The 27,754-nt window shown below is 41.0% G+C and overlaps 2 protein-coding genes across 5 annotated transcripts in view; both read right to left on the bottom strand.

Moving 5' to 3' along the window:
• Positions 1-9,472, bottom strand: part of LOC108715896 — a 14,687-nt gene extending 5,215 nt beyond the window's left edge. Inside the window, exons 1-4 of the mRNA XM_018261433.2 lie at positions 9,361-9,472; positions 5,789-5,952; positions 4,160-4,204; positions 2,616-2,746 (exon numbers count right to left, since the gene is read on the bottom strand). Coding sequence (XP_018116922.1) covers positions 2,616-2,746; positions 4,160-4,169 — 141 coding nt within the window. The 5' untranslated portion in view covers positions 4,170-4,204; positions 5,789-5,952; positions 9,361-9,472. The remainder of the gene's footprint in view (positions 1-2,615; positions 2,747-4,159; positions 4,205-5,788; positions 5,953-9,360) is intronic.
• An 8,688-nt stretch (positions 9,473-18,160) lies between these two features.
• The window catches only part of LOC108715895 (proline-rich transmembrane protein 3), a 51,930-nt gene continuing 42,336 nt past the window's right edge, over positions 18,161-27,754 (bottom strand). For all 4 annotated transcript variants that reach the window (XM_018261431.2, XM_041561752.1, XM_018261432.2 and 1 more), the window contains exon 4: positions 18,161-21,421. In XM_018261431.2, the coding sequence (XP_018116920.1) occupies positions 19,374-21,421 (2,048 nt within the window). In that variant the 3' untranslated portion in view covers positions 18,161-19,373. The remainder of the gene's footprint in view (positions 21,422-27,754) is intronic.

Raw genomic sequence — 27,754 nt, 5'->3', positions numbered from 1 at the left:
ACAAGCGCTTTGTAATCTAATTAGTGGTGCAAACAACAAATCAGGCCTGGGGGCAGACATGGAAGAAGAACCCTGTCACATGTGAGGCCAGTTCACTCTTCAAAAGGGGTAAATTATATAGAGAAAAAACTACCCCCTCTTGTAAAATATAAGGATATTATAAGTTACCGAGGAGTTCCATGACCATATAAAAGCACGAGGCAGAAGGCTGAGTGTTTTTATACAGGTCATGGAACTCCACGGTGACGTGTAATATCCTCATATTTTTATTATTATTATGCACAAGTTTCAGTGAGTCATGTGACAGAAATGACATCACTAAGCTCCGATTATAACCAACGACATCACTGAGCACCATTTATATAGTGAATAAAGTACCCCCTCTTATAAATTACAAGGATATTATAAGTTACGGAGGCGTTTCATGGTTTTTGTGTATTATAGGTATATAATATACAGGATATTCATGGCTGTTGTGTATTATAGACCTATTAAGACTATGGAAGAACATAAGGTTGCAGCCCTTCTGTAATTCTGGGATGTCCAACCTACCTGCAAACCCTGTATCCCCCTGATGTCCAACCTACAACTCCTATATCCCCCTGATGTCCAACCTACAACCCTTGTATCCCCCTGATGTCCAACCTACAACCCCTGTATCCCCCTGATGTCCAACCTACAACCCTTGTATCCCCCCTGATGTCCAACCTGCAACCCCTGTATCACCCTGATGTCCAATCTGCAACCCCTGTATCCCCCTGATGTCCAACCTACAACCCCTGTATCCCCCTGATGTCCAACCTACAACCCTTGTATCCCCCTGATGTCCAACCTGCAACCCCTGTATCACCCTGATGTCCAATCTGCAACCCCTGTATCCCCCTGATGTCCAACCTACAACCCCTGTATCCCCCCTGATGTCCAACCTGCAACCCCTGTATCCCCCTGATGTCCAACCTACAACCCATGTATCCTCCTGATGTCCAACCTGCAACCCCTGTATCCCCCTGATGTCCAACTTGTAACCCCTGTATCCCCCTGATGTCCAACCTGCAACCCCTGTATCCCCCTGATGTCCAACCTACAACCCATGTATCCTCCTGATGTCCAACCTGCAACCCATGTATCCTCCTGATGTCCAACCTGCAACCCTTGTATCCCCCTGATGTCCAACCTACAACTCTGTATCCTCCTGATGTCCAACCTGCAACCCTGTTTCCCCCTGATGTATGTAGTAAAAATATCTGTTGATTGTCACACACACACACACACAGCCAGGCCAAGAGTATCTCTTACCAGGGTTGACACCTTTCTGACAACTAAATACTAAGAAGAGAGAGGGGGGTTATGACATAGAAGGGGCACAATAGAACTGACTGGGCCATGGCAGCAGCCAGCAGGAATTTAATGAGTTGGGTGGTGTAAGGGTGGTGCAGGAGTAGACAGGGCCAACCAGGGTTTGGGACCAGAACAACAGGTGATTCCAAGTTTACTGGCAAATACATTATCAGAATTTGTGAGAAGGCCAGTTCAACGTTGTCAGAGACAATGCGTTCAGGATTTTAGCTTGAACACTCTGTATATATGGTGCCACTGCAAAATGGTTTCACTGGACCGCTATACAATCCCATTGGGGTCTCTCTGAACAGAAAATCTGATTCAACTGACTCCCATTAGCAGCCTACCCATTTCTACTACTATTACTATTCAGATCTGATCCACTCACTCATCTGAGAATGCAAAAAGGGAAGCATGCATTTTTTTATGTTTGCAATGTTGAGAACTACATATATACCTAGATTGGATGCATCAGGGGGGCTGCTTTTTATAAAGACTTCGAACCTGTAAACTTATTCTTGCACCAGCGTGAACACAATCTATGGTTTTCTCTTGTGATTTGGGACAAATATGTGTCCACCATCTTTTGATTGCTTCCAGGCATTTCTTGTGCCAGCTGAAGCTGGGTGCCTGTGCCATACAGCTGTCTCCTAATAATCATTATTCTGTGTGTGCCCCCCGCACAGGGTGATTTTGTGCTCCTTAGTGCTCTATCACTTGTACCCATTTATAAACGACCCCTGTTATGTGTAGGAGAGCGACTATTCCTAGGTCCATTTAACTACACTGTCCGGGAAAGAGGGCATTTGGAGATGAAGGAAAAGGGGGGTCCGGGTTATGTTATCTTAGTATTGCCTGGGTAAATTCCACAGATGGGAGCCATAACAGCTCATGGTCAAAATTGAATTGCCCTCCAAATGAGCCCTTACTGCTTCCATTGACCTGATCTATTCAACTTTAGGGATGTGAACCCGTTGGATTGGTACTTTTCTAGTTGGCATCTTCAAGGCAATGTGGGTTATTGTTACTTTTAATTTCTGACTGGTTCTGAAAACTCTCAGCCCTTCTCTGTGTTTTTTGTTTGGTTCCAAATATAAATATTAACCTGGAACCACAATGCAAAATGCAGTAAAACCACATTTTAGTGCGAACATAAAGTGCTTTCTCAAAACAAGTCTTCCAGCTGGGTTGGGTGATTTTTTTTCAGTTTCTAGCTGAGACATATGACATACAGTCTGTGTTTCATCATATCACTCATGTCCAATGTTTCTACTTACCATACTGGCAGTTTGTGGTGCTTGTGCAGTGGACACCGCGGGAAGGCAAAAAGGCGTAATAGGGCATCTTCTTTTAGCGGAACTAAAATTTTGCAGTGAGACTATTGGAGTGCTGGGCAGCAATACCCCTTCTAAAATAAACAAACAACCCACTCAGTTCAATGGAAACTATTGTCTGTTTTCAAGATTTTATCCCAATTACTGTACATACCAATTTAGATGGTGTACCAATTTAGATGTATACAAATTAGAACCAATTGTACTCACAGTGAGGCTTAGATAATAAGCATTAAACACTGAACTAGTTGTTTTCTATGGAGACCATGTAGATTAACATGTTTACACGTAGATTATTATGTAAACCATCATATCAAATTAATATTGCCTAGAGTGCTCTTTTCTAGTCTTTTATTCTAGTTTTCAAGATGTTAGCAGTTTTTACACTGCTAATATAATACATTTGAAATAACAGTGCCACCTATTGTTCAGTTTGGCTGAGCAGCCATAGTCAGCAGAAAATCACAAGACTTTTCTCACTAAATTAATTTTCTGTTGCTGGTGGACTAAACTGAACAGCAGGTGGCATTTTTATTTCAGATGCATTATATGAGCAGTGTAAAAACTTTTAGAATATTTACAACTAGGAATACGGTAACAATTAAAATTCCTTATTAATTACAATTAATTAACCAAACAAAAGTGCTAAGAAGAGCACTCATTTCAATTCATTTGTTTTGAGGGTTTATATTTCCTTTTCGGCATTCAATACTGTAGCTTCCAACTAAATATATGATGCAAATCTCTGCACATGAAAGCTGCTTTCTGGAAACCAGTGTTACTGATGCAGCAACTCAACATTGAATTAAAAACTGGAGCCCAAATGTAGCGAAAACCACTGGGTTCTGTGTTGTCATGTAATCTAATGTGGATTTTATAGTTTTTGTATTGTTTAATACAAACTTTCTCCAACTCTGCAGAATCAGTGGCTGCAGCAAAATAATCCTCCAAATGGGATCCCAGTTTATCTGTTTAAATCTGGATCCATGATCTTTGGAGTTGGAAACAGTGAAGGGGATGTAAAGGCAAAAACAGCTATACAGTCGCTGACTGCTCTACAGGGAAACAAACAAAGCTGCTTGAGTTCTGCATGGCTGGGAAGTAAGGTGGGGGACTCCCCCTGCATGATTGTTTCCCTGCAGAGCAGTTAGGGACCGTCTGACAATTCCTATCCACAGCAGTAAATAAAGAGAGAGAATTTCACTACATACAGTCAGGTTTCTTATAAAAACAGTACACATTTTTTAATTAAAGTATATTGCCCTTTAAGATCAGAAACTGGCTAGCAGGTGACACATTTGTAACAAAAGTAATTATATTACAGGTACGTATTTTCCTTAATATCTTGGAATCTTAAAAAAATAAATGTAAATTGCAAAAGTGCTTAGAATAGCACTCAATCTTATAATTTTTCTATTCACATATTTACAGGTTCACTTTCCCTTTAAGTGGTTGTATATAATGCTTTATAAGACTTTTGTACTTACTCAGGCTCATTCTTTAGCCTCACTGGGCCAGCTGAATAAATGGACCTGCAATGACAAAGGTTGTTAGCCACATGCTGTCCCATATAAAATATAGCGAATATAAAATAAAAGGGATGGGGAGGGTAAAAAAAAATAATTTACCCTAGGACCCAGCACCTGAGGGTTTCCTTGCTGAAAAACAACGTTGATAAATTTACAGGTGGAATATCAGATTATATAACAACTGTAAAGTGTTTTCATCTCATATAGATCAGAGATTGCCAGTCTGCAGCCTTTGTGAGCTGCAACTCTCAACGATTGGCAACTGATGGGAGTTGCAGTTATTCTATAGCTAGAGGGTTGCAAGTTGGGCATACAGATATGGGAGCTATTATCCGGTGATTTTGGGTTTGCTGGATAAAGGATCTTTCCGTAACTTGGATCTTCATATCTGAAATCTACTAGAAAATCATGTAAAAAACCCAATAGGCTGGTTTTGCTTCCAATAAGGATTAATTATATCTTAGTTGGGATCAAGTACAAGCTACTGTTTTATTATTACAGAGAAAAAGGAAATCATTTTAAAAATCTGGCTTATTTGGATAAAATGGAGTCTATGGGACACAGTAATTTGGAGCTTTCTGGATAACGAGTTTCCGGATGAAGGATCCATACCTGTACCTGAATTATATTATTGTCCTGTAGAATCGTGGTTGACATTTCTAATGCTGGTCCTGAAGGAATGCCATTTTTTAAACAAATAAAAAAATACAATTGTGTCCTGCTGTTTGTCTGCAGAGGGTATTTGCCACCTCATCTAAAGTGTCCCACAAAATAAAGGGGGTGAGTCCAGACAGATCTGCATCGTACATTCCAGAAATACCACTTAAATGCCTCTAAATATGCAGAAGACAATGTAAATGCCCCCCTGCCCCCTACAAGACCAAATTGCTAGCAACCCCTATCAGTGGTGGAACTACTGGGGGAGCAGGGGGTGCGAGCTGGCCAGGGCCTGCACCCCCTCAGGGCCCCCCGGCATTTGTTTTTTAGATGGGGTCAGTGACCCCCCATTTGAAAGAAGGATAGAGTCAGAAGAAGGCAAATAATTCAAGAAATATGGAAAAATAAAAAATAAAGACCAATTAAAAAGTTGCTCAGAATTGACCACTCTATAACATACTAAAAGTTAACTTAAAGGTTAACCAACTATGGTGAGTTTTAGTCTAGAATCATAGGACTGCATGCTGGACATCCCTGATATGTTTAGTATTATTATTATTCATGGTAGCTGAAACACTTAACTGATCATTATATTAAGCCAATTATATCCAATCTGCTGCTCCCCTAGACTGCTCTAGCTGCTGTAAAACTATAACTCCCAAAGAGGAGTCTCTTTACAATACTACTATAGGAGTTGTAGTTCAGTATCACTTTCCTGCTCTATCTCCGGATTACTGTTTCAGAGGTAAAATCCTTCTACATCCCAGTAGGGCACGTACAAAGTAATGCAACTGCTAATTAAACTAAACCCTGTTTAGCAACCATCTAACACTGTGTTTGTCTATAAAGTCTAAAGTCACCCCACTCTAATTTGTTCAATTTATTTGGAGAAAAATCAGAGATATATAGTAAATGAGAGAAGGAGCTTACCTTGTATTTCCCTATGGATTTGCTGCTGCTATTCCCTATGCAGCGTCCCCTGGGACTAATTCATTCGCTCCTTCTCTTGGTCAGTCCATGCGCTTTGCCTCTTTAATTCTCTGATTTGTCTGTCTCTGGCCCCACTGTTTGTATCATGTGATCTCCGGGTGCTCCTGGAAACCAGAGGCAAAGTGACAATAGACCTGTCAAATGGCAGTTTCCCAGAAAGAAGGTTTGGCCTTTGGACTCCCACTGAGGGGTATAATAGTGCCGGCATCCATAGAAGCTGAACGTGTGGGTCTGACTCTGACTCACTAGGCCTTCTGGGCAGACTCTATCAGTATGGAATGTAGTTTGGCAAGAGCAAAGGAAAACTAGTCACTGTCATTAAAATAAGGGTCTTTGTTTCCTCTGTCTTAGGTATCAGTTACCAGGCTCAACGAAAAAGGACCGCTCAGGGTTCAAACTCCCTTTTTGCTGCTCCAGTCGGGTGCTCTGTCCGCAGCGTCCCCACTGCTGAAATCCAATTAAACACCAAGAGAAAAGGACGGCACTCCGGTACAAAGGAATATAGATTTATTCCATACTCCTGTAAGGATCCAACGCCCTACGCGTTTCGGGAATCACTCCCTTAATCATAGGCAGCCTTACAGGAGTATGGAATAAATCTATATTCCTTTGTACCGGAGTGCCGTCCTTTTTCTTGGTGTTTAATTGGATATCAGTTACCAGGTCTATATTGTTGTCAGTCCTCCCTATTTCAATGGGCAGCCTCTGCATTTGACTTGGAAATGTCCCTTTTTTTTAAAATTATTAACTGACCAACTGCACAGAAGTATTCCAGTGATCTTATGGTCTGAAACCAGTTCTCCATGTCTGCTCTCGCTCCACAAATACAGTTATTATGTCAATTATGGGATTTGTGGCATATTACAAATAAATCTGATATAAAAAAAGGCTCTGTTTTAAGGTAAGTACTCCCTTAAGCTGGCCATAGACGCAAAGATCTGATTGTACGGATCATCGATTCGTACGATTTTTGGACCGTGTGTGGAGAGTCCCGCCATTTTTCGTCCCACAGAGATCGGTCGTTTGGTCGATTGGACAGATTAAAAGATTTCTGTCGGCTGCCGATAATATCTCTGCATGTATTGCCGATCGTATGATTTTCAGTGGGAGACTTTGGTCGGACATAACTTTTGCTGTCAGGGGCAGAACATCGACTGATCTGTTCTTTTACTACTTTCTTTGATCTGAATGGTTAGTGGCAGGTCTGGAGAAGTCCGATCGTTCCAGGATTCGAACGATCGGATCTTTGTGTCTATGGCCAGCTTTACTGCCAACCACAGGCTGATTTAACACACCTCTTGATTGTGCCCCCAGCTCTGCCTGTATCTGAGGTAATTGTGGGTTAAAGGCCTTTTAAGTAGTGGGAGACTGGGCTCATTTTTGATACAAATAATTAGGAGCAGGAGATTGTGGGTTGTGAGTGACTGGATGACCAAGTGATGGGGAGCGAGCATCACAATATAGTGTCTTCTTAAATGTTTGTGGAAGGCATGCCTGTTCTCATATGGCACAACATCCAGTCACAAAATGATGCCAGAACTAGGGGTAGGCAGAGCCCCTAAACTGTCACCCATCTGGTGTATTATAACAGGCCATCCCACTCCATGGTTGAGAATCTAGCTGGGCCTATATGTGTGACAGAATCAAGTTACAAGCCCAGGCCTTTTTACACATCTGGCCACTATTAGAATACAGTGATATAAACAGAATTCTGCTTTAATTTCATACAGCTGTTCCCAAAATGTTGTGCCAACCCCCATATCAGCCCAAAGCCAAATGAGTTGGGAGGGTTGGGAGTCAGAGCTTGTTGCTGCAAGTAATCTGCCCCTCTGTGACCAAACTCCACCCAAACAGTCCTGCCTGTTTGATATTCCTGGGAGCCCAGTCAGGTGGGGATTTGGCGTGAGTGCTTATTTGTGGGTCCAGCTTGTAGGAAATAAGTGGCTGAATATTTCTTGCCATATTTACCCCATGAACAATAGCTGAGTGTTGCAGTACAAAGCTACCCTGAGGGGCAGTTGGTACAGATAATGACCTGAAAGTGATGGTAACAATGGCTTTTGGCCGGCTATATCTGGAACTACTAACGATTCCTGTGTTAATTGATAGTGAGTGATACTGACAAAGTTCTGCTATGTGGCAGTCCACAGTCCTTTCCCAGAGACTATTATCCACTGTTACTATAGGCACCATCTCTCCCTACTATACCTGCTATCCCACAGTCACACTCCTTTCCCAGAGACTATTATCCACTGTTACTATAGAAACCATCTCTCCCTACTATACCTGCTATCCCACAGTCACACTCCCTTCCCAGAGACTATTATCCCACTGTTACTATAGGCACCATCTCTCCCTACTATACCTGCTATCCCACAGTCACACTCCCTTCCCACAGACTATTATCCACTGTTACTATAGGCACCATCTCTCCCTACTATACCTGCTATCCCACAGTCACACTCCCTTCCCAGAGACTATTATCTCACTGTTACTATAGACACCATCTCTCTCTACTATACCTGCTATCCCACAGTCACACTCCCTTCCCAGAGACTATTATCCCACTGTTACTATAGGCACCATCTCTCCCTACTATACCTGCTATCCCACAGTCACACTCCCTTCCTAGAGACTATTATCTACTGTTACTATAGGCACCATCTCTCCCTACTATACCTGCTATCCCACAGTCACACTCCCTTCCCAGAGACTATTATCCACTGTTTACTATAGGCACCATCTCTCCCTACTAAACCTGCTATCCCACAGCCACATTCCCTTCCAAGAGACTATTATCCCACTGTTACTATAGGCACCATCTCTCCCTACTATACCTGCTATCCCACAGTCACACTCCCTTCCCACAGACTATTATCCCACTGTTACTATAGGCACCATCTCTCCCTACTATACCTGCTATCCCACAGTCACACTCCCTTCCCAGAGACTATTATCCACTGTTACTATAGACACCATCTCTCCCTACTATACCTGCTATCCCACAGCCACACTCCCTTCCCAGAGACTATTATCCCACTGTTACTATAGGCACCATCTCTCCCTACTATACCTGCTATCCCACAGTCACACTCCCTTCCTAGAGACTATTATCCCACTGTTACTATAGGCACCATCTCTCCCTACTATACCTGCTATCCCACAGTCACACTCCCTTCCCAGAGACTATTATCCACTGTTACTATAGACACCATCTCTCCCTACTATACCTGCTATCCCACAGCCACACTCCCTTCCCAGAGACTATTATCCCACTGTTACTATAGACACCATCTCTCCCTACTATACCTGCTATCCCACAGTCACACTCCCTTCCCAGAGACTATTATCCCACTGTTACTATAGGCACCATCTCTCCCTACTATACCTGCTATCCCACAGCCACAGTGCCCCAGAAGCTATTATTATTATCCACACACCTAAAAGTATGGACATAGTTGGAGTTTAAGAACAACTTGAGGGTTAAACATGGCTAATAGGCCACAACTTACCTGTTTTACCTTCTTTAGTCCTTGTTCAGACTGAATAAGCTGTCTGTGTCTCAGTCTCCTGTAAGGCCACAGACCCAGACCAATTCAGAGCTTTGTGTGCCAGTAACCTGTACAAGCTAAAACCAGTATGCTGCTATTGTAGGGCTATTACCGGGCTAAACTTGTTTCAGTGATAAATGGTTACAGTAGACTATGTTGCCGTGGAAGTGATATACAGTACACACTGCAGAACAATAAAGCCCAGAATAAATATAACATGCAATTAACCTATTAAATAGATGGATAAATGTTACTTTATCTTAGTGCCACATGGATGAACTAACGATTTCTTGGCTCATTACTTGTCCCTTTCAAGTTTGTTTGGTCACACAGTAAACAGTGGTGTAGGGGTTAATATTGTTTGTACTACTGCGGTTCTGCGCTGATTTCAGCCAGGGCACTATCTGATTGCTTGGGTCTCCCCCACACTTAAAAAACATACAGAAAAATGAATTGGCAGAGGACAAAAATATATGCAGTATATCTCTAAGTGCTTTAGAATATATTGGTATAAATAAGGTAAAATAAGAGTTTGGCAACTAACACAAACAAAGCATTGTTGCATTACACTGCCATAGGGGCTTGTTCACGTGCCCAGTGGCCCCTGGAGTATTTTTATTAGACCAACAAAATAGGCTCATACTATTGTTTAGTCTTGCTCGATCATAATGACCTCATATATTTGTTTTCAATATATTTGCAGTGTCAGGCACCTGAGGCAAGAGGCCAGCCCTGTGTTTGCTTACCTGCACCCAACAATACAATACATGTCTGGTATCACTCCAGTCTAGCCAATCTTACACTGCATGTAAGAGAACTTTGTTATGTATAAGCAAACTTTTCAGTGTTCCCAATGCATTTGTGTATGTAGAAATAATAGCTATTATAAGAATTTTTCACTTTTTTAAACACACTGCTATTATTCTGAACACCCTGCAGTACCCGCTGACAGCCAAAGTCTTGTAGATCAACAGCTGAGGGACCTTAATTTCTTCGATTCTGGGATGGCAGTGGATGTGATTTACTTAGACTTTGCTAAAGCATTTGATACAGTGCCACACAAAAGGTTACTGGTTAAATTAAGGAATGTTGGCCTGGAACATAGAATTTGTACCTGGATAGAGAACTGGCTAAAAGATAGACTACAAAGAGTGGTGGTAAATGGAACATTTTCTAATTGGACCAGTGTTGTTAGTGGAGTACCGCAGGGCTCTGTACTAGGTCCCTTGCTTTTCAACTTGTTTATTAATGACCTGGAGGTGGGCATTGAAAGTACTGTTTCTATTTTTGCAGATGATACTAAATTGTGCAGAACTATAGGTTCCATGCAGGATGCTGACACTTTGCACAGTGATTTGTCTAAGTTGGAAAACTGGGCAGCAAACTGGAAAATGAGGTTCAATGTTGATAAATGCAGGTTATGCACTTTGGCAAAAATAATATAAATGCAAGTTATACACTAAATGGCAGTGTGTTGGATTTCCTTAAATGAGAAGGATCTAGGGGTCTTTGTAGATAACACGTTGTCTAATTCTGGGAAAAGTCATTCTGTGGCTACTAAAGCAAATAAAGTTCTGTCTTGTATAAAAAAGGGCATTAACTCAAGGGATGAAAACATAATTATGTCTCTTTATAGGTCCCTGGTGAGGACTCAGTATGGAGTATGCAGTGTAGTTTTGGACTCCAGTCCTTAAGAGGGATATAAATGAGCTGGAGAGAGTGCAGAGACTAAGTGCAACTAAACTGGTTAGAGGGAGGGAAGACTTAAATTATGAGGGAGACTGTCAAGGTTGGTGTTGTTTTCTCTGGGAGGGGACATGATTACACTTTACAAGTACATTAGAGGACATTATAGACAAATAGCAGGGGACCTTTTTACCCATAAAGTGGATCACCGTACCAGAGGCCTCCCCTTTAGACTAGAAGAAAAGAACTTTCATTTGAAGCAACGTAGGGGGTTCATCACAGTCAGGACAGTGAGGTTGTGGAATGCACTGCCGGGTGATGTAGTGATGCTGATTTTGTTTATGCCTTTAAGAGGGGCTTGGATGATTTCTAGGATAGACATAATATATATATAATAATATATTATATATATAACTATAGTAGTTAGTAGTTCAGAAACTCTTCTTTACATAAATAACAAGGCCCTATGCTGAATCAGCTCCCTAATTGTGCAGAGAAAGTTAATTTATCAGAGTTTTGCTGCTTTACCATATCAAAGAAGACATCATGATATGTGGCCCCAGTAATCCAGCACCGGGTCTAGTCCATCTGACGAGCGGCTTGTGACTGTTGTGGAAATGGCTGCTGATTTCCTGCCAAGACCACCCCAGATAAGACCACCCCTCAGGCCCTTTTTTCATCACCGTTAAATAAATAGAAAAGGGAATATAACAACAATGTTAAATATTTATTTCTCCAGCAGTTAGGAAGTTATTTGATTTCACAGCGTGAGGTCTGGGTGCTGCTTGTTGACAACTTGCGCTCATGTTAACCTCTTCCTCCCCTGTGGCTGAATTAGAAGCTGAATAATTGGTGCAGCCCGCTATAATAATATCATGTTCAGTACAAACACGAGGGGGTGATCTTATTGATTTGCTGTAAATATAAAAAGCAATGTACCAGTAAAGGTGTCACTGTACCCAGCGGTGTATCTAGAAGTTAAAAGCCCCTTCAATGAGCCCCAGAGATGAATAACTCACAAACATATCCTGAAATTGCACAGTGGTAACTGGCCCCTTCACAATCCCTATCCCAAGTGTGGTCCCCAGTAGTGATGGGTGAATTTGGGGTGTTTCACTTCCCTGAAAAATTAACGAATTTCCCGCGAAACGGCGAAAAATTAGCGAAACGATGCCGGTGTCTCATTTTTTACATAATTTTTTTGACGCCGGCGAATTTTCTAAGGCGATTTTTCACTGCGGTTTTGCGAATTGCAGGAATTTGCCGCAAATTTGCGCCTGGCGAACAAATTCGCCCATCACTAGTCCCCTGCAGTAATAATTCAGTTATTGTATGTTGCACCACTGGGTGGCACTGCAAGGTTAAATACACAATCATAAGGCTGTCAAAACTGGTGCAGCAAAAAATAATGGCGCTGAGAAAGCATTCCTGCAGTTGATCATCTTGCACAGTGGATTTCAATCAAATATTAACCCTACAACCACCCCTTCTGGCTCCATATTTGAAATCATAGCCCTACCCTTAATCAGGAAACTTGCAAAATAATCCTTATAGTATATATTATATATATTTTATTTAACTGGATTTTATTCTGTTTTAGTTAAGGCTGCTGCCCTATGCTGGATCCTCTTTGGCCTCCATGATAAAAAAAACCCCAAAACCCCAAAACATTGATTTTCCAGCTTTATGTAATTGAAGATTTTTGCTATAAGTGGGATGATGGGAGTTGCAGTACAAAACGATTATATACTGTACTATAGTTACAGCCCTGCCATGTTGGAACATTTAGAACTCTCTTTGATGCTAAAATACCAAGTGACCTGGGGAGGGGGGGGGCAGACAATTTATCCATGAGGAAATAGGCAATTTTATTCTTATTTTATTCTTTCAAATTACTTTGGTTGCTGCAACTCAAAAATGATAGCAATTTCCTGTTCTTTTAAAAAACAACAATTTTTATCTCATGTTACTGTACCTTAACAGATAATATCTGTAAAGTATGTACTGTATGAGTGACTGTGCCGTACATAGTGAATAAAGTACCCCCTCTTGTAAAATATAAGGATATTATAAGTTACCGAGGAGTTTCATGACCATATAAAAACACGAGGCCGAAGGCCGAGTGTTTTTATACAGGTCATGGAACTCCAAGGTAACTTCTAATATCCTCATATTTTACAACTGGGGGTACTTTATTTATTATAATACACAAGTTTCAGTAAGTCATGTGACTGAAATGACATCAGAACTCACCGTTTATAACTGATGACATCAGAACTCACCGTTTATAAGGATATAATTTACACGATATTCATGGCTTTTGTGTATTATAGTGATATAAACAGTGGTATTCTATTACCCACATTGCCCAAATTAGCTCTTAAAGTGATACTATCAATTTTAATTGCATTTAAAGGGGTGATTCACCTTTATGCTAACTTTTAGTATGCTATAGAATGGCTACTTCTAAGCAACTTTTTAATTGGGTTTCGATATTTATTTTTTAAAGTTTATGAATGAATTGCCTTTTTCTTTTCTGACTCTATCCATCTTTCACATAGGGGTCACTGACCCCATCTAAAAACAAATGCTCTGTAAGGCTACAAATGTATCATTATTTCTACTTTTTATTACTCATCTTTCTATTCGGACCCTCTTCTATTCATATTCCAGTCTCTTATTAAAATCAGTGCATGGTTGCTAGGGTCATTTGGACCCTCACAACCAGATTGCTGAAACTGGAGAGCAGATAAATAACTACAAATAATTTTAAAAAATGAGGCAATTTTTTTTAACTCTCTACATCTACAGGGGCAGATTTATCAAGGGTCGAATTTCGAAGTGTAAAATACTTCGAAATTCGACCATCGAATTAAAATACTTTGAATTCGAATATCGAAGTCGAAGTATTTTTTACCGAATGTGGCCATCAAACGATCGAAGTAAAATCGTTGGATCGTACGATTAAATTGTTGGAATCGAACGATTTTAGCTTACGATCGAACGATTTTACTTCGATGTGTGAAGACTTAAAAAAATGGTCTAGAAGGTCCCCATAGGCTAACATAGCACTTCGGCAGGTTTAATTTGGCGAAGTATTGAAGTCAAAGTTTTTTTTTAAGAGACAGTACTTCGAATGTTTTTTTACTTCAAATCGAAGTCGAAGTAAATGTGAAGTCGTAGTATCCTATTCGATGGTCGAAGTATCCAAAAAATTACTTTGAATTTCAAATTTTTTTACTTAGAAAATTCCCTCGAATTCACTTCGACCCTTGATAAATCTGCCCCTAAATGTTAATTTAAAGGTGATCAAGTCAATGAAGGCGCAAACCACAGTTAGAGGGAAACTGAAACTGAACTTTGAACTGAAGCTACTTTATGTCGGACAAGAAAACAGAATGAGCGAGCCTTATTGAGTTTTAGAGCCATTTTACTTTTATTTACACGTGTAATTTGGCACACAGTATGGCTGACTAACTAGGCCTCAGCACTGGGTTATGTACACGTTCAACAGAGCAGGTTGTCACATTCACAAACACAAAATGGCTGCTCTGTCAGATTGTCACAGCTTTAACCCCACGATTCACCATGTGACCTAATAGTTCAGCTGCCTCAGCTCCCACACCAGGCTCTCCTACAGAGGGAGAGGGATTATATATATCAGCAAGAATGTCCATAATGGCCACTAACAATCTTGTCTCAGAATGGTTGCTGGTGCATTGAAAGAGCATGTATACATACATATAAATATACACCAATACACAGATATATACAGGCTGGAATGGTGATAAATCCCTCACAATTATAAGCAAGTCAGAGAAATTGAACATTTCACATTTTATAATGGTGGGGGTTGGTTAACGACTGACAAAAGGGCTTACGTTTGTAATGGACCAGTGCAGGTGCCATTTTGTAGTCAAAGTCAATAGCTCCTGAAGAATCAAAGCTGCAGCGAGCTTCTAGAAACAGACACAAGCAGATGCAGAAGTGGGGCACAGTTAGGATACAGGTGGGAAGGGCATCTAACACCATCATGGCCCGAATATTTTGTGCGAGTGTCAGCCCAAACCGACTATTGTGTGCGCGCCACTGGTTCCAAGACAGGGAATCTTTGGGAGCAGTGGAGGAGTTTACTTCCCCTGTCTGACCCAAACCCAGCCCTAACCCTCAATGGTTGGCCAAATTTGAACCCGAATCCGTCCAACCGGTGGTCAACTGCAGATTTGGGGTAAACTGGCACTACTGCTGTGCATGTGGCTGCTCCATTGATCACAAACGCAGGAAGGCCAACGTTTTTAAACTGAGAGTGAGTATAGTGTTGTGTGATGAAAGCAAATGTTTTTCTAATATACCTTGTACATTGGCTGCAAGTTTTTAGTCATTGTTTATAAATATATTTGTTTTGGAAGCAGTGTCTGTCTGTCATGTGCTATTCCCTGCACTGTTGGTTATGAATACATGTGGTTTTGGAATAATGATGTAGTAGTCAGTTCTGCTCCAGCCCAGACTACATTTCCCACAATGCCTTGCACACTTGTAAGGTTTTCCTCCTTTTGCAGTCTGGTAATCCCATAAAATGCCTGGTAGTGTGGGTACTGGAGTCTTGCCTGGAGGAGATCTGCCTAATCCAATATTCTCCATGCTCTCACATACAATGCACTTCACAAGGGGTTATAAATGCCTGAGCAAGGTTATGGGAATTATTTTAGCTCTAGGACCCACCTTGCAGGCAAATTAAGAGTATGGATCTCTGGGATCTAGTGCTGCCCAGGTCCACCATCAGGGGGCACTGAGGGGACAATCATCCCAGGCCTGATGGATTCTATTTGCCCCCCTTGAGGTGCAGAAGTAGGAGCCGCGCTGTGCCAAAGTAGGAGCCGAGCCAGGCTGAAATAGGAGCCACTGCTGAAACAAGCCAAAAGCCGCAGAAAGAAGCAGAGGAAGAGGACAGGTAATTTTCACTGAGCACCAATGGTCTTTTTTTTTAAACCGTTTGTCACCAATTTTTTTTCTTACTCGTAGGAAGGGTCCTGGCCACTGATGTTTTTTTTTTAACTTGGGAGGGCCCTGGCCACCAATGTTTTTTTTTTTAACTTGAGGGAAGGGGCCTGGCCACCAAGGCATTTTTTTTACTTGTACAGGTCCCTGGTCACCAATGTTTCTTTTTTAACTTGCAGGGGGGACCATACCACTAGGGTTGCCACCTGGCCGGTATTTTACCGGCCTGGCCAGTAAAAATTATGGCTGATCCCAATGTTATTAATAGGGAAAAAAGACAAATATATAGGAAGGCCGGTATTTTTTTTCCAGAAAAGGTGGCAACCCTACATACCACCAATGATTTTTTGTTAACTTGTAGGGAGGAGCACTCCATCAATGTTTTTTTTACTTGTAGGGTGGCTGCCATTTAAAATTTTTCAGGGGACTAGAAAAAATGGTGAAAAATTAAAAATCATTATGCATAATATATATAGGTGGGGCCACAAAAAACGGTGTAGAATGAGAGATAACTTAAAATCAGGAAATGTAAAATTGAGGTATATATATATATATATATATATATATATATATATATATATATATATATATATATATATATATATATTATATAGTTTAACCAGCACCCAGGCAGTGACTACGCTTTGGATTTTTGAGTGCACCAGCATATAGTATATGTATATACTATATATGTATAAATATATACAGTCAAACGTGGTGCACTTGTGACCCCTAATAGGCAACTGCCTGGGTGCTGGTCAAATATTAATTGTATACTTTCCCACAAAAACCGCATTCCAAGGTCTTATCCAGGTGTAGAATCAAGTGAAAATTTTATTTCAACGTTTCGGCTCACTGACTTGGGCCGTCTTCAGGTGAAGGGCACTTCCTGAAGACGGCCCAAGTCAGTGAGCCGAAACGTTGAAATAAAATTATCACTTGATTCTACACCTGGAGAAGACCTTGGAGTGCGGTTTTTGTGGGAAAGTATATATATATATATATATATATATATATATATATATATATATATATATATATATATATATATAATATAAATTCCCAGCAGGTGAATTTTGTGATTTGTTAACCCTGTAGGGTGTAGGCATGTTCATTTGTAAATGGCTGTTGGGAGGCATAAGCCAGTGATGATGGAGTTCTTATCAATGTATTACAGAAGCAAAACAGCACAAATAAAATATATATGAAATACATTTTACAGAAATGAAGGATCCCTTAAGTGCAAAGGAACAATCAAGACCAGCCATTTTTTTTGTAGTGTTTCTGAATTTGCAGCTGGCTGTGTCCAACTTTAAGGTAATGTTTAGTATGTTTTAGAATGGCTATATATTTTGGAATTATTTGTCTTCTTCTTCTGACTCCTTCCAGCCTTCAAATGAGGGTCACTGACCCCATCTATAGACTAAATGTTCTGTAAGGCTGCACATTTTTTGTTATTGATACTTGTATTACTTATCTTTCTATTCCGGCCTCTCCTACATATTCCAGACTCAATGCATTGTTGTGAGGGACATTTTGGACCCTAGCAACCAGAATGCTGAAACTGCAAACCGGAGAGCTGCTGAATAAAAAGCTAAATAAATCCAACAACCACAAAGAATAGAGAATGAATGTAAAAAATCTCAAAATATCACTCTCTTCATCATACTAAAAGTTCATATGAACAGTGATGGACGAATTCGCCCATCACTACATATGAAGGTGAACCTCCCCCCTAACAGTTTGCAGTCACGATTCTAACTGTTGCTTTGGGGCTTTGGATGCCTCTCAGAACTTAATTGTTTTAAATTGCACCTTGGCATACAGATTGTAATGAGAATAGTCAGCTGCTGCATCTGGAAAAAATTTGGCACCCCATGTTGCCCGAATGAATGCTGCATAAAGTGACTTTATGTTTGTATTGCTTTAACATGGGCATTCGTAGCTGCTTTGCTTTACCAATTGTCAGTGTCGGACTGGCCCGGCGGGAAACCGGGAAAAAACCCGGTGGGCCCCGACCCTCGTGGGCCCCCGCCGGGCCAGAACCCGTCTCTAAATATTTCCAATCACGGAAAAAAATTTTTTTCCGGCGATGCGCGGCGAACGGCGCTGTTGCGCATGCGCGGCAAACGGCGCTGTTGCGCATGCGCCGAGTGGCGGTGTTGCTGGGCAGACGCAATTTTGTAGGGCTGCGGGGGGCCAGAGGGGGGCCCCTGGACAGCAGTCCCGGTGGGCCCCGGGCCCCCCAGTCCGACCCTGCCAATTGTTATTTGGGGAATAACTGGGTTCATGTCATAAAAGTCAGGAAACTTGCACCAGGTCTAGTAACCCATAGCAACCAACACCTTGCTGGTGTCTGCTGCGACTTTTATAGCACTGCCCAAATAAGGTGCTGTATCCATCGTCCCAGTTTGTAGCTCCTGAAGTGCTTATTGCTTTGTCAAACTCCACTCACTCACACTTTTAATATTTAGAAAACAACTTAGAATATATATAAATGAATATCATGATGCAACCCCACTCTTAAGACAATATATACACATATACATACATACAAACACACTGACTGCATCTTGTTTTCCCATATACCCATGCTGCCTGTGTGCTTATAGCTTTTTATTCCTTGCATGATTGTCAAGGAGCATAGTTCAATGATAAACACCTTTCTTTTTTGGCTTTGGAGTCTGCATTGCAGTAAGATGCCGTAGGCCTCGAGTGGTTGCCAAGGAAACTACCGGCACCCATCCAATATATCCACTCTTCTTTACTTGCTAAACACGTACCTTATTTGTAAAAGTACCACTCTGTCTTATGTTAATCCTATAGGTTTTAGGCTTTTATGCATTAGCCTTATAAGAGATTATATGTCTGGGGAGGCAGAAGTCTTCTTGGAAGTGCATTTGCTTTAAAGCAATGTCCCACCACAGTACAGCCAGAGAAATGTGTCTGGCCATGGAGTTTATCCTTTTCTAGAAAGGCATCAGCTGCAATGCACTGCATCTGTCAATAGGAATCTGTTTTAAAAAAATATACATATAAAATCAAAGCGTTCAGTAAAAAAACAAAACACAAGGAAGTGTTGCCTCCTACTAACGCAGATAAGGTGTGCTTGTTACTTAATTTGTTTGTATACTCATAGAGCTGAACCTGTACCTGTAGTTATTATAAAACTGGCTTAATTATAAACCTACAAAACACAGCCTATACTTAAATTCAGTGGGATAAACCTCAATTACAAATTGGCCAAGTGTCATGTCTGCACTGGTTTCCATTGCTAGAGTCTGGACTTTTCATAGTTCAATGGTATCACTAGCAAGACTATTTGAGTCAGTTGTCTGGCTTCTCTCAATTAACCTCTTTCCAAATGTCTTCTCTGGTTCGCTGCTCTTTGACCGGATGCTGGGCTGGGATCCTTGCTTTAGAAGCTGGGTGCTTGGTGCTTCCTCCAACGGAAGACTCTCCACTGATGACAGTCCATGATGCCAAGGGTTCCAGCTAATTTTGATTGACCCTTTAGAGACACTATCCATGGAACTGCCTGAGACAACATTATCTGTTGTTGTGTCACGTGGAAGTTCTTTACTTTGCTGTACACTCTCACTTGGTGAGTCAATTTCAGTCATCGAGCCACCTCTAGCCAGGCTGTACATATAGTCAGGGTTGCTGCATCTTCTCATTTTTAAATCTGATGAGATCAGTGGGTCAACGGTCTGGTTCAAAGCAGAGCATTCCTTTAAGGAAGAACATGATTCTTGTCTGGTTAGGTAACTTGGATACTGAAGACTTGAATCTAGAAATATGCTGTCTCTAACCAGATGCTCCCTGAATAAAGCTTCATCTATGCTTCTGCTCAGATTTATGGGTGAAGGAGGGCGAAATTCCAGATCAGTCAGTGATAGCATAGATTCCTTTTCAAAGCAAATACTTGTGTATGATCGTCCAATAATCACATTTTGGGATTTTGGGCTGAAGACAACATGTGGTTTTGGCTTGAAAAGAGGAGAAGCAGAGCCACTATTGTTGCAAAGTACAGAGCCAGGCTTGATTTCATTGTTTTCCTTCAGCATTTTAAGAGGAACATTCTCTGGCTCATTGCGGATAAGGCTCTTAGTGATGTTGTTATTGACTACCCTTTCTTGAATGCTATTTGTCCAGTCATAGCAGTTGTTTGGATACTCCGCAACCTCTGCTTTTTTGTAAGTACAGAAATAGCTGATTATTTTGGTCCAGCAAGTGTGTTCACTTCTACTACATTGCTGGCAGAAGCTGTGCGAAGCCACAAAGAGAAGTGAAAAACACAAGCCCAGTTCGAAAATGCGAAACCAGAACTGCAGAAACCACCAGGACCAAGAAAATTCGTTATTTTTTCCGAGTAACCCATATAGCCATAGTACAGCATACACCTGCAAACCACAGCATAGCAACCCAAAAAAGCTGCTGACTAGCAGAACTCTAAAAGATGTGAAGAGACACCTCATATTTCGTTCTTGGGTTTGCATAGACACAATGTCTTCACAAGTTGGTGACACTATCTGATTCTCATTCACTATATCTTTGTTACTTCCTCTGAGTTGGTAATAAGCCACAAAATTTCCCACCATTAAGAAAATGCCCCAGGAGACTGAAAGTATCTGCAGGACAATATTTACAGACGGGTTCAACAAGTGAGTAAGAAGGTCTGCACTCAAAAGAATAATAAAATGAATAACTCCAATAAAACCAAGCAAAGGGAGGTTTTGGAGCTTGGGTGGCAGCAACTGAAGAGACGCAATCTTCATAACCAGCAGGAGTAAGGTGGCAAATGTAGAAAGCATAAGTGGAAATGTTACATTGTAAAGGACCAAGGCAAGCCCATGAGAAATCTTTGATTTTGTTCCATAAGGATCTAAAAGAAAGAACACGCTTCTAAGGATACCAATAATAAGCAAGAGTGCATTTGAAGCTATGATATATGGAAGGTAGGGCACACGAACAATTGGAGACCCAATGAGATTGACCATAGCAATGACAGATAATAAAATGAAGAGGGTTCCTGTTCCATATACGTGCATATCCCAGGCAAAACTCAGAGTGCGTTGCAAGTCATCCCAATTTAGCATTGTCTTGTTGGATCCAAGGTATTCACATGCGCCTCCTGTCTTGGTACATAACGGTGTTTCCAGAGTAGGTATTTTAGGCAGAGAACTCGTTGGAACTTCCATCACGTGCGGTCTTTGAACAGCCCGTTGAGTAGTAACAATTATTTCCCCACGGCGCCCTGTTCTTCTTGAAACATTCATGATAATATGTGGTGTAGTGGTATCTCCTTTCTGTGGTCGGAGGGTCTGTGGCACTGGATCTGATAAATCAAAATCAAAGATGTGAGTTAATATTAACAGAGAAGATGCCTACTACATCTACCTTATATATCAGTGTTTTACATACATTTTCTTCCCAAACCTTCTCCTATTATTTCTCCCCAGCGTGTATTTTCATCCCAACGCCTGCTTGCTACAGTTAGTGGAATCCTAGCAATCACAAAGAATAAAAACTAAAGACCAGTTGCAAATGCCAATTTCTACATCATAGTAAAAGTTAATTACAAATTGAAGGCACAACTTTAAGAGAGAGAATAGAATCGTTCCATTCTGTGACTCATTATTTATAGAGTCTTCTCTTCTTTATTACAGTATGGCTGATATATGTACAGCAAATAGCTCTCAAAGCTAAATTTCAAGGGCTAATCATTATATAAAGGAGCATTATGAAAGCACAATGAAACCATTGTAATAGAAAGCTATAACATATAAAGGGATGTAAGAAGAAATAACGTATTTGCTTTACATAAAAACCAAAAAAATACATAAATCTAATGTATTATAATTTCAAGAAGATACACAGACCAGTAAATGCTAAGGGTTACTGGGATTTTAGCAAACGTTGCACCTGTTATTACATAACCATGTATATATGTGTTTTCAGGTCTGGATCTGTATAAAAATCATATGCTATATTGATGATACATTTCATAATAGTCCATAGAGCTTTTGAAGAATATGGAAGTTATATAAACCAGTTAGAAGCCCTCTGGTAGGTCAGAACTGTACTATATATTCATAATAATAAATTGGTATTATCAAAGGTCTTTTGAGGTAGGAGGGGCCAATAGGTTTATGGAGACAGTTAGTCCATTTAGATTCTATTGGGAACACCTAGAGACACCTTGTTAGTTTGCAGTTGGGTGTAAGCAGAACTTTACAAATCACATACAAAAATCAATACGCCGTTGAGTATTACTACACCTGACCAACTCGTTTCTAGAAAGTCAAACAAAAGTTTCTAGTAGGAACTAAACCAATTCCATTAGGAGTTTGTCTTGTTTACAGTTAAATGTAGATAATATTATATTTAACTACCATGTTGAGTTTTTGCTAATGAGTAATGGTATTTTAAAGGGATGAAGGGAAGAGCAAGCAAGTGGTAGCATAAAGGTGCAGTTATGGTGGCATCAGAAAAATATCCTGGTGCAGGTATGATTTCAAGAAAAAAAAGCTGAAAGATCAAGTTGCCAAGAGTTTATGCTGGAAGGTCTATCAGTTCCATAAAAGCCAGGCCAGCTGGATTACAAGCTTTTTTTTTTGTTGCTCAAAGAAGATTTTATTGAAACAGTTTTGTCACAGCAATGTTAAAGAGTTACAGCAATAAAGTCAGTGTAAAAGAAATGTTCCATTGAGTAAATTAGTAAATAATGACAATTTTGACACATTACTTTACATTCGAGGCCTAAACATTCCCGTCTCCTAGACCAGACCTAAATACCGTTATACCCCCCCTATCAAGGGCAAAGAACACATCTGGATATTCTCGAGTGATTCAATGTGGCTAGACCAGTGTCTCCAGATTTGAATGTATTTGAGCATTTGCCCTCTTTTTTCCAACACCACACGTTCCAGCGCAGCTAAGTCTACCATAGCTTTGTGCCATTCCCGAAATGTAGGTGGGATTAGGTCCTTCCAATGTAGGGTTAATAGGCGCCTTGCCTGGAACAGCGCTTTGGCAAGAAAAAGCCTTGTATGCAAGTCCAGTGTTTCATTGAGATCAATTGTTAACATGCAATTTCTAGCATCCCCATTGCCCCATTACGGTATCATTGAAGACAAACATAGTGTAATCTCCCCCCAGTATGACTTAACCCTGTGACACCCCCATAGCGTGTGGAGTAAGGTGGCAGGTTCCAATTCACATCTGGGGCATACAGGAGAGGGTAACAACTTCATGGCATACAGTCTTTGTACCGTGTAGTACGCTCTATGGACCAAGTATAGCTGGAGTAGGTTGTGCCTGTATGAATGGGCTACTATCTTAGGCATGCTCAATACCCACTCCCACTGTACATCAATTATTACGCCTACATCTAGCTCCCATGCTCCTCTGGCCTTTATTTCAGTATCCACATATTGTGGTTTGCATAGTAGTGTGTATAAGTTTGATATTCTTTTCTTGGGGGTGCTGACAGATAGGGCATTAATAATGGGAGAATTCACCATCCCTGTGTTAGGGTGCCACAGAAATTCCTGCAGAGTTGTAACAATTCTATGGTACATTAACCACTGAGTGAGGGGAAGGTTTCTAGTTTGGTGAAGTTGCAATAGAGATTTGCCTGATCCGCCTCCCATAGGTCCGCCACTGAAACTATTTCAAGATCTTGCCATAACTTTGGGGGGGAAAGCTCTACCAAGCCCGCGAACATAGGGTTACCCCATAAAGGAGTTTGGGGTGCAAGTTTATTTTAACTAACCAGTCTATGGGCTATGCGTAGGATGTTGCTCTGATGGGTGAGTGCCAAAGGGTATATAACCATTTAGGGAGAATAAACATTTTAATCAGCTGTACCCTACCCGCTGGCCCCACTGGAGCGATTCCCAGGTTTTGAATTTGTGCTGAGTCCAATGAATTAATTGGTCTAGGTTCAATTCTTGAAACTTTCCAATTGGTAATGCTATCTGCAAACCTAAGTATGTAAATTAATTTACTACTTGCAAAGGACATGCAGTCAACGTTTCGCCTGGTTGCAACTCATCCACCAATAATAGTACAGATTTGTGCGTGTTTGTTTTTAATCCAGAGACTCAACCAAAGTCTTGTGTGTGCTCAACCAAGGCTTGCAGTGAATGACCTCTATCTCCTAGATATACTAATGTTTCAAACCCTCTGATTTGGGGATGTAGCCTCACAGCTTGGGCAAAGGGTTCAATGGCCAATGCGAAGAGCAGAGGGGAGAGAGGGCACCCCTGCCTCGTTCCCCTGGAAAGTGAAAAGCTTGGGGTGTTGAGAGAGTTAAGCCTCAAGGAAGCAGTGGGGAGTTTGTACAGCAGTTGAACCATACAAATGTACAGTATTTAGGGCCAAAACCCATAGATTTCATTACCTGCTAGAGGTAGGGCCACTCCACCGTATCAAAAGCTTTGGCAATATCAAGCGCTGCTATGGCCCTACCTCCTTTGTTCTCACAATCCAACATTATATTGAGGTATAACCTCCTAGTGTTAAGACTGGTAGTTTTCTGAGGGATGAATCCCACCTGATCAGGGTTGACTATGTGTAATAACCCTACTGAGTCTCCTTGCTAAGACCTTTGCATACATTTTCACATCTGCCGTGAGAAGTGAGATGGGGCTTCTATATCTACATCTAGTAGAACTGGCAAATTAAATCACTTAGTTGCACAATCTACAAATGAAATTTGTTGTGGTGCAAAGCTCCTTCCCAGCTGCTTTAAATCACAGATTCATTCCAAACCCCATACAAAGAGCAGATAGTGCTACTCAGGGATGAGTCACTGGCTCTAACATTATCTGTCTGGATGTTTGCATGGCTGCAGGACTCCATCTTTCTACATCATTGCACATGACATCAACTCTGGAAAGAACTTGTTTTATTTGAAGGTCAGAGAAGAGCACAAATAGCCAAGGGTGCCAGTAACTGGGACTCAACTGCGGATCTGACAGATAAAAAAACCTCAGAGCTCCAGAGAGTATTACAGAAATAGAGTTTTGACCGGCTGTGCAGCCAACTATGTATGGTTTCTTGCCATGGTTATGTGAAATGAACCCATTCTCAAAATACAGTCATATCATATAAGGGAATATATACAGATAGCTACTGATTTTGCACCCCCCCCCAGCACTCTTACACTTGAATTCTGGGTTTTCATAACAGAGCTCTAGTTTACAAGGCACAGAATATGTGGTTTAACCACAGTCACTCAATAAGTTACAAGTAAATAAAGATACAATAGATGCTTGTTGAGTCACACAGAACTAGCTTTCCAGGCTTCCCATTACAGCACTTACCCCAATTTCACAATTATAAATAACTTCTAGTAATGCTGGTACAAGACACATTACAGTATAATAAAGTGTTTTAAAACACTAAGGCCATTGAAAGGATGGTTCACCTTCAAGTTAACTTTTAGTATGTTATAGAGTGGCTAATCCTAGTCAACGTTTCAATTAGTCTTCATTTTCTTCGTTACTCTTTCCTGCATTCAAATGGGGGGGGGTCACTGACCCCATCTAAAAAACAAATGCGCTGTAAGGCTACACATTTTGGTCATTGCTACTTTTTATTACTATTCAGGTCTCTTATTAAAATCAGTGGATGATTGTTAAGGTATTTGGAACCCTAGCAAGAAACTGCAAACTGGAGAGCTGCTAAATAAAAAGCCAAATAACTCAAAAACCACAAATAATAAAAAAGAAATCAAAACGAATTACAAATTGTCTCAGAATATCACTCTCTACATCATACTAAAAGTTAATTGAAATGTGAACAACCCCTTATAATGTTTTCTAGTTCCTATATTTCCTATAATTCCTATAGTCTCCAGTGCGATCCCCCTTCCCCATAACTTGAGGGAGGTGATTGCTTATTTATAATCTTCTCAGTTTATGGAACTATAGGATTATTGTCAGTAATTGCCTTGTTTTCATAAATCTGAAACTTTGATACGAATGAAAATAAATATTTGACGGTCTAAACCAAAAAGTCTATGAACCTCAAATCTGCCCATGGAGCTCTAGGCTGTTGTGCCCATTGCTGCAGTAATGGAAGTTAAAAATCATAGTCCCTGCACATCTGTTTGGAGTCATCTCATCTCTGAAATTGTGAAACCAGTCATCTGCTCATTTCCAGTATTTGCATCGAATCCCCCTTTCCTTAAACAGAGACGTTCTAAAGAAATCTGGCAACTGTTTGTTTTCTGATACCTTTCACTTGGGTGGGCCAAGGCAGACTAAACCTTTCCATAAAGCACAATGAAGATCTACTTAGCTAGAAGATCACTGGACTTAAAGAAGTGATGGCTTAGAACTTGCAGATGCTTCTGTGTGTGTTTGTAAAGAGTTAAAGCTGATGAAATTAACCACAGAATGGCTCCATGCAAGTTTAAGTCTATAATGGCCTGACGGAATCCTCAGGAGTACATGACTATGTGATGTATAATATGAGTGCTTACAAGTGGTTCATGAGCTCTCAAGTGGTTTAAGATGAGGTGCCAGCTCAGTTTGCCTTTCAATACAGACACTTGTAGAGTCTTAGAAGAGCAGGTATCCAGCCAAAATGTACAGCTGCTCCACCACATCTATGCCTTTTATGAGCTTTAAACATTTAGTTGTGCTCAAAAACAATGACTCAGATATCTGGCTGCTGGGTGAACATATTTAGGGTTTTGAGTTGTGGTGTAGTTTAACACCTGTTATAATTGCTTTCTCATCTGTCTGTCCAAGTCCAGCGTCGACCCACCAGGGCTTCCACCACAGGGCCCCCCCGCCTCATTCACAACCACACCCCCCCGGGCCCCATGCAAACCTGTCCAGTAATTGCAGCCACGATTGGGGCCAGAGGGGTGCAAAATCAGGGGGCAGCGCAGGCCATAGACAAATGTGGGTCTGGGTTGGCGTGGCCCACCAGGTTTTTACATAGTGACCCGCAGACCCAGTCCAGGTCTCGAGCACAGGTCACCAAAGAGGTAGAACATTCACATTAGTGCAGCTTTGCTCCTTTTTACACTGATTAGCGTTAATTCAAAAGGTTCTTGTGGTGGTTCCTTGGATGCTCCGCCTCTGGCATCCCTTATAAATTCAATTTGTAGTAACAGTTTGGAAACACTCACAAACGCAGCATAACTGCAATTAAGCTTTTATTCCATTACCACACACAAGTGTGGTAATGGAATAAAAGCTTAATTGCAGTTATGCTGCGTTTGTGAGTGTTTCCAAACTGTTACTACAAATTGAATTAGTGCAGCTTTGCAGGCCTGGATTTGTGGAAAGGCCACCCAACCACACCCACATTGGTTCAAAAACACTGGGGATACGCTGGAGATACAATCATTTTTTTAATTTCCCATGCGCCAATCCCCATTGCTCGAAATTTGCACGAATAAAGGGGAGGGGACAGGGACAACGAACGGGGGTGGGCCTAGGGGCACCCGTTATGTAAATCCAACCCTGCAGCTTCGTGTTGAGTTCTTCTTCTGTTCTTCCCACCCGCAACCTTACTCTACCATCTTTTGTCTCCGGCAGCCTCCTTATAAGCAAATGCCTGCCCCACTTTATCTCTTTTTATGACATCAGAGATGGGCAGGTCCATAAACAGAGATGTTGAGCTGATTAGGGTCAGGTGCGGGTGT

Source organism: Xenopus laevis, chromosome 4S (genome assembly GCF_017654675.1).
Source record: "Xenopus laevis strain J_2021 chromosome 4S, Xenopus_laevis_v10.1, whole genome shotgun sequence".
NCBI classification, from domain to species: Eukaryota; Metazoa; Chordata; class Amphibia; order Anura; family Pipidae; genus Xenopus; species Xenopus laevis.
Note: the sequence above shows the minus strand (reverse complement) of the source record. Positions and strands in the feature narration are given on the sequence as shown.